General features: G+C 48.3%; 1 protein-coding gene across 1 annotated transcript in view; it reads left to right on the top strand.

The window, feature by feature from the left end:
* Nucleotides 1-5,020: 5,020 nt before the first annotated feature.
* Nucleotides 5,021-7,399, top strand: part of schip1 (schwannomin interacting protein 1) — a 1,157,911-nt gene continuing 1,155,532 nt past the window's right edge. Inside the window, exon 1 of the mRNA XM_072474483.1 lies at nt 5,021-5,198. Within this exon, the coding sequence (XP_072330584.1) occupies nt 5,190-5,198 (9 nt within the window). The 5' untranslated portion in view covers nt 5,021-5,189. The remainder of the gene's footprint in view (nt 5,199-7,399) is intronic.

The following is a 7,399-nucleotide window of genomic DNA, read 5'->3' as shown; positions in this document are numbered from 1 at the left end:
TATTTTTATTTACTTTTACAAGTTCAGGGGGTTTTATTTGATAAAATTTTACAGGAAAAAGTGCAGAACTTTGGACAGATGGAGACTCCATACTTTCCGACACTGGAAGGCTACACCTTCATCCAACATTGGAGGAGCGTGTACGAGGGCCAAAGGGACCCAAAACCATTTCCTCCATTTTTGTCAGCAGCAAACAAGGTAAGAGAAAATGGTGGGTCGCGCAGGTCGGTCGGCGTGGGTCGCAAAGGTCAGCCGGCATGGGTCCCGAAGGTTGGCCGGTTGGTAAAAATGGGTCCACGGAAAAAAAGTTTGAAGAACACTGGGTTACAGGAAATGAAAAATGAAAATCGCTTATTGTCACACGTAGGCTTCAAATGAAGTTACTGTGAAAAGCCCCTAGTTGCCACATTCCTGCGCCTGTTTGGGGAGGCTGGTACGGAAATTGAACCGTGCTGCTGGCCTGCCTTGGTCTGCTTTAAAAGCCAGCTCTTTAGCCCTGTGCTAAACTAGCCCCTTGTGCATGTGGAATAGGGCGGGGTGGACGGGAGAGTGGACATGGATAGGGAGCTCTATCAGAGTGTTGGTGCAGATCTGATGGGCGGAATGGCCTCCTTCTGTACTGTAGGCATTCTTTGAACTTGAACTCGCAACCTTCTGACTAAGGTGAGAGGGTGGTCAACCGAGCAATGCCTGACACTGCTTCTGATAGAAATGATAATGTTTCCCACTATTGTGGACACTCTTGAGTTACTGATCCCAGAGAAATAAAGATCAGCCACACAGGCTTAGATGGTCACAAATTCAGTATGTGGAATTTGTTGATCACCAGGTAGGAGAGGCAGCTTGAGTATCTTCCAGGCAGGGATAATCGAAGGTGATTGTTTTTCAGCCACTGTGACACAAGTATCCAATGTGTAGGTGTAGGGAGGGGCAGGTGACAATATCTGACCTGGCTGCCCACGCCCTGTCATTGTTTTTTGCCAAGATTCACACATTGACATTTGAGCAAAGTCTCTGTTATTCGTGGCACCACATTCCAGCAAGGTGGACTCCTTTGAGGAGAGGGTAGAAAAAAAGCTAAATACTGATTGCACCTTGATTTTAATTGTACCAACGGTACTTATTTAGATTTTGGGGACTCGATAGTTAGAGGGACAGATAGACGGTTCTGTGGCAACGAAAGAGACTTACGGATGGTATGTTGCCTCCCGGGTGCCAGGGTCCCTGACATCTCGGACCGTGTTTTAAAACAGGAATTTAAAACAGGAATTTAGGGAGCTAAGGTGGAAGCTCAGAGCCAGGACAAACCATGTTGTCATCTCTGGTTTGTTGCCAGTGCCACGTGCTAGCGAGTTGAGGAACAGGGAGAGAGTGCAGATAAATACGAGGCTGCAGGGATGGTGTAGGAGGGAGGGTTTCAGTTACGTGGATAATTGGAGCACATTCTGGGGAAGGTGGGACCTGTACAAAGTTTGCACCTGAACCAGAGGGGCACCAATATCCTGGGAGGAAAATTTGCTACGGTTCTTCGGGGGGGGGGGGGGGGGGGGGGTTTAAACTAATTTGTCAGGGGGATGGGAAAACGAGCTGTAGTCCAGAAGCCAGTGTTGAGAGTAGTGAGGTACTGAGGAGGGTATCAAGGTCGCAGGAGTGTACTGGCAGACAGGAAGGTGTGTTGAAGTGTGTCTACTTTAATGCAAGGAGCATCCGGAATAAGGTAGATGAACTTAGAGCATGGATTGGTACTTGGGACTACGATGTTGTGGCCATTACAGAGACATGGTTAGAACAGGGACAGGAATGGTTGTTGGAAGTTCCGTGGTATAGATGTTTCAGTAAGAGTAGGGAAGGTGGTAAAAGAGGTGGAGGAGTAGCATTGTTAATCAAGGATAGTTTAACGGCTGCAGAAAGGCAGTTCGAGGGGGGATCTGCCTACTGAGGTAATATGGGCTGAAGTTAGAAATAGGAAAGGAGTGGTCACGTTGTTAGGAGTTTTCTATAGGCCCCCAAATAGTAATAGGGATGTGGAGGAAGAAATTGCAAAACAGATTATGGATAGGTGTGGAGGTCTCAGGCTAGTTGTCATGGGTGACTTTAACTTTCCAGATTTGATTGGAACCTCTATAGGTCGAATAGTTTGGATGGGGCAGTTTTTGTACAATGTGTGCAGTAGGGTTTCCTGACACAATATGTGGCTAGGCCGACAAGAGGTGGGGCCACATTGGATTTGGTACTGGGTAATGAACCGGGCCAAGTGTTAGATTTGTTTGTGGGAGAGCACTTTGGAGATAGTGACCACAATTCGGTGTCTTTCACTCTTGCAATGGAGAGGGATAGGGCCATAATAATAATAATAATTATTATTATATGGCAGGGTAAGGTTTATAATTGGGGAAGGGGTAATTATGATGCGATTAGGCAAGAATTAGGGAGCATGGAAACTGTAAGGGAAAGGCACAAATGAAAAGTGGAGCTTGTTCAAGGAACAAATACTGCGTGTCCTTGATAGGTATGTCCCTGTCAGGCAGAGCGGAAATGGCCGTGTGAGGGAACCATGGTTCACAAAAGAGGTTGAATGTCTTGTCAAGAGGAAAAAGGAAGCGTATGTAAGGATGAGAAAACAAGGTTTAGTTGGGTCGCTTGAGGGTTACAAGGTAGCAAGGAATGAGCTAAAAAAAAGGGCTAGGAGGGGGCATGAGAAGTCCTTGGTGGGTTGGATCAAGGAAAACCCCAAGGCTTTTTACTCTTATGTGAGAAATAAAAGAATGACCAGGGTGAGGTTAGGGCCGGTCGAGGACAGTAGTGGGAACGTGCGCATGGAGTCAGAAGAGATAGGAGAGGTGTTGAATGAATACTTTGTTTCAGTGTTCACCAAGGAGAGGGGCTATGTTTTTGAGGATGAGAGTGTGATACAGGTGGGTAGGCTGGAGAAGGTAGATGTTCTGAGGGAAGATGTATTTGCAATTTTGAAAAACCTGAGTGTCGCCACGTCCCCTGGGCCAGATGGGATATATCCTAGGATTCTTTGGGAGGCAAGGAATGAGATTGCAGAGCCTTTGGCATTGATCTTTGGGTCCTCACTGTCCACGGGGATAGTGCCAGAGGACTGGAGAGTGATGAATGTTGTTCCTCTGTTCAAGAAAGGGAATAGGAATGACCCTGGTAATTATAGGCCGGTTAGTCTTACTTCGGTGGTCGGTAAGTTAATGGAAAAGGTCCTGAGGGATAAGATTAATGACCATTTGGAAAGATACACCTTAATCCGGGATAGTCAACATGGATTCGTGAAGGGTAAGTCTTGCCTCACAAATTTGATTGAATTCTTTGAGGAGGTAACTAAGTGTGTGAAGGTAGAGCAGTTGATGTTGTATACATGGATTTCAGTAAAGCTCATGAAGAAAGTAAGGAGGTGTGGGATAGAGGGAAATTTGGCCAATTGGATAAGTAACTGGCTATCACATAGAAGACAGAGGGTGGTGGTGGATGGAAAATTTTCAGATTGGAGACCAGTTACCAGCGGTGTACCACACGGATCAGTGCTGGGTCCTCTGCTATTTGTGATTTTTATAAATGACTTGGAGGAGGGGGCTGAAGGGTGGGTCAGTAAATTTGCTGATTACACCAAGATTGGTGGAGTAGTGGATGAGGTGGAGGGCTGTTGGAGGCGGGAAAGAGACATTGATAGGATGCAGAGCTGGGCCGAAAAATGGCAGATGGAGTTTAGCCCTGATAAGTGTGAGGTGATTCATTTTGGTGGACAAATTTGAATGCGGATTACAGGGTCAACGGCAGGGTCCTGAGGAATGTGGAGGAACAGAGAGATCTTGGGGTTCATGTCCACAGATCTCTGAAGGTTGCCACTCAAGTGGATAGAACCGTGAAGAATGCCTTTGGTGTGTTCGCATTTATTAACAGGGGGCTTGAGTTTAAGAGCTGTGGGGTTATGCTGCAACTGTACAGGACCCTGGTGAGACCACATTTGGAGTATTGTGTGCAGTTCTGGTCACCTCACTATAGGAGGGATGTGGAAGCATTGGAAAGGGTGCAAAGGAGATTTACCAGGATGCTGCCTGGTTTGGCGGGTAGGTCTTATGAGGAAAGGTTGAGGGAGCTAGGGCTTCTCTCATTGGAGCGGAGGAGGATGAGAGGCGACTTAATAGAGGTTTATAAGATGATGAGGAGAATAGATAGAGTGGACGTTCAGAAACTATTTCCTCGGGTGTAGCTGATGTAGCTGTTACAAGGGGGCATAACTATAATGGGTGGGAGATATAGAAGGGATGTCCGAGGTAGGTTTGTTACTCAGAGAGTGGTTAGGGTGTGGAATGGACTGCCTGTTGTGATAGTGGAGTCGGACACTTTAGGAACTTTCAAGCGGTTATTGGATAGGCACATGGAGCACACCAGAATGGCAGGGAGTGGGATAGCTGATCTTGGTTTCGGAGGAAGCTCGGCACAACATCGAGGGCCAAAGGGCCTGTTCTGTGCTGTACTGTTGAATGTTACTGAATTGTGAACATTAAACATTTTCTCATTTGGTGAGTTTTCTGGCATGTTGGGTGTTAGGGATGACCCTTCCGTAATATTCTATTCACAGTACACTCCTCCAATGTAGCGATTAGGACCACTGCACGGGGGAGGGCGGGCATTTTATGCCATTTCGTCCTCAAACATGCTTTCCTTTGACTGCAAAACTTAAAAAGATTGTCCTTCAAGCACATTAAAAGGAACGCCCTCCTAAAATCCATTCACCCCAAAACGGCTGGCATCGGATGTTAATGCTGTTACTGTACTTCTATAGAGTACACTGGGATAAAGCGATACTAATGTGCGCGAGAGCACGAGAATGACAGCAGCAGGCACACTTTTGAATGTTTAAATGGTGTGATGGATGCATCGCTCACGTTTCTGTGCAGTTGCTGAAGCGTGACCAAACCCCTGCGCTAAACCCAACCTCCCCGTCCCCCTCCCCAATGGCAATGAAATCATTGGCGTGTTGGGGCTGCTCCTTGCTGTCTGTAGTGGGGCGCGTGCTTTCCCTTTGACGGTGTGCAGACCCCCCAGCCAGCTCTCACTCCTCAGACTGTGCACAGCATCGACCTTATTGCGCACCAGTGAGGTTAGAGAGAGAGAGAGCCGGGGACACCAGCGAGCCATTCCACAACGTCCAGTGACTGGGAACCGCCAAGATGCGTCTGGTGAGTGATTTTATTTCCCTATCCTCACCTTTCCTTTATCTCAGCGTCTATATATATATATTTTGTTTAATTTTGTTCTGATATGGGTGTTTTTTTTCTCCCTCCCCCGGTGAGTTTAGGATTCCGGATTTTGCAGCCACGGTAACCGCTTGTTTAACTCGGTGTGGGTGGGTGGGCGAGCGGCCACGCTCCCGTGTGCAGCCTCTCGGGCAGAGCAGTCCGGGTGTGCGCGGGCGGCAGCTCTGTCTGTCCACAGGGCGTGTCTCTCGGTCCTGGGAGATGTCTCTCCCACGCGCACACACACACACACACACACCTCTTGAGTTTTGCTTTGCCCTGTTCCTTCTTCAGATGTACTTGGTGGCAACGTTGATCTGCTTGTGTGTGTGGGGTGGGTCTCTCACCAACTCTGTCTGTGAGGTGAATCTGAATAATTAGAACTGTGCGTTCCAGTTTTATTTCAGAACTGAAGCTTCACAGCTCGAACTGTGGCACATCCAGCCGGCTTCTCGCTTCCTAACGTGTGGCGAACATCCCAGACATTGACCCAGGCGTCCCCCTCCACTCTGTGTGCCCAAGATCAGCGACTGGGCTATAGTGCTAACATTTCCAGGCTGTACGCGGGGAATAGAAAACCCGCCTTCTTCTAGCATTCGTGAGGATCAAACTATCTCTTCGATAATAATAACAGGCAAATTTGGCTAAAAGACTGCGCCCACCCGGAAATCTAAGCGACTAAGAGAGGGGCAGCAACGCCGAAGTTATATACTTGAGCCAGTCTGATCGAGTCTGGTTGACAGGAATTATGTTTTAAATCAGCAACAGCCTCCCCTCACCCTCCCACCTCAGCTCTTGAAACATCCTGTGGAGTTTGTGTGGGTATCTCCTATCTATCCCGTCCAGAGTAGAGAGGACAAAGCCAAGGCTTGGGGATCTCTGAGATTGCACTAGGCTGTATTGGTGGTGCTTTAGCCAGCAACCCGGCACCGGACACTATTCAGCATCCCCACTGCTTATCCAGCCAGGAACAACGTGCCCACTGGGCAGTGTGTGGAGATGACACACACATACTGCTATTAGGAGCAGGAGCAGGCCACTCGACCCTCAGAACCTGCTTCGCCATTCAATAAGATCACTGTTGGTCTGACTGTAACCTTCTGTCAAGAATCCCAGAGAGCTCAACATTCAGCATTGTCGTCTTGAGGACATCGTAACTCCAAAGAAATTCCACCCATCCAATACTGCCTGCCTGATGAGGACAGTCGTTAGCCATTGCACAAATTACTACCGTGAGTTTGATTATTAGCTAGCCAGAAAACTGCTACGAGGAGCACACCATAAGTGATATGGTGAATAGTTCATTATCCCCAGCGTCTAGATACACAGTATTTTCAGGCAGTTATCCTGTGGAATTTTATCAGCATTTGCTTGTCTCTCTGTTACCCAATTCTGGTAGGTACCAAACAACGGATGGATGGTTGAGGTCTGTTATTCGCTCGCAAGGTAATGCTTCCAGCAGTTGGTTCAATTCTCAATGTCTTAATAAGTTACATCTGCCTTCAATGTGGTGGTCAATCAGTGTCTGTAACACCTGCAACTTGCTAGTCACTTTGATGTTTTAGACATCCCGAGTGCAGTGTCGCACACTATGGGCGCTCAAGCGAAACAAGGCTGGTGAATAGCGGGAGAGGCCAAAAAAGAGAACTGCGCCAGGCGCCGAACAGTTTGGAATGCAACCTTCCCGCTCACTTAGGCAAAATCGGGATCTCACCATTTAAGCCCCATTTCCATACAATTAATGCGAGCAAACCCATATCCAAAGGCCTCCTGTCATTCAGTGGCTTGCCCAGCAAGTGGGCACACTGGTGCCGATCAGTACTCCTTTTGAAAAATGGGAACCTGGCGGAAGGGCTTCTATCAGCAGCTGAGGAGGTGAGTAGCCATCTTTGCTCACAGGCAAAGAGCCGGGGGTTCTGGGCTTTCCGCCCCAGTGCTCGGTGGGAGGTTGGGACCTCCCACAGGGATGGGCTGCCATGTGAGGGTGGGGGTTGTGCTGCTGGGGCGCAATCGCTCACAGCACCACCATACCAACCCCTGGATTGTGTATATCCATTTCTGGGGCAACCCTTGTCCCAACCCGTCTGCCTCACTGACCACCCATAACCCCCACTGACTGCCGAGGCCTCTCTCTGGCTGTGTGG

This window comes from Scyliorhinus torazame, chromosome 14 (assembly GCF_047496885.1).
Source record: "Scyliorhinus torazame isolate Kashiwa2021f chromosome 14, sScyTor2.1, whole genome shotgun sequence".
NCBI classification, from domain to species: domain Eukaryota; kingdom Metazoa; phylum Chordata; class Chondrichthyes; order Carcharhiniformes; family Scyliorhinidae; genus Scyliorhinus; species Scyliorhinus torazame.
This window is presented reverse-complemented; position numbering and strand designations above follow the sequence as displayed.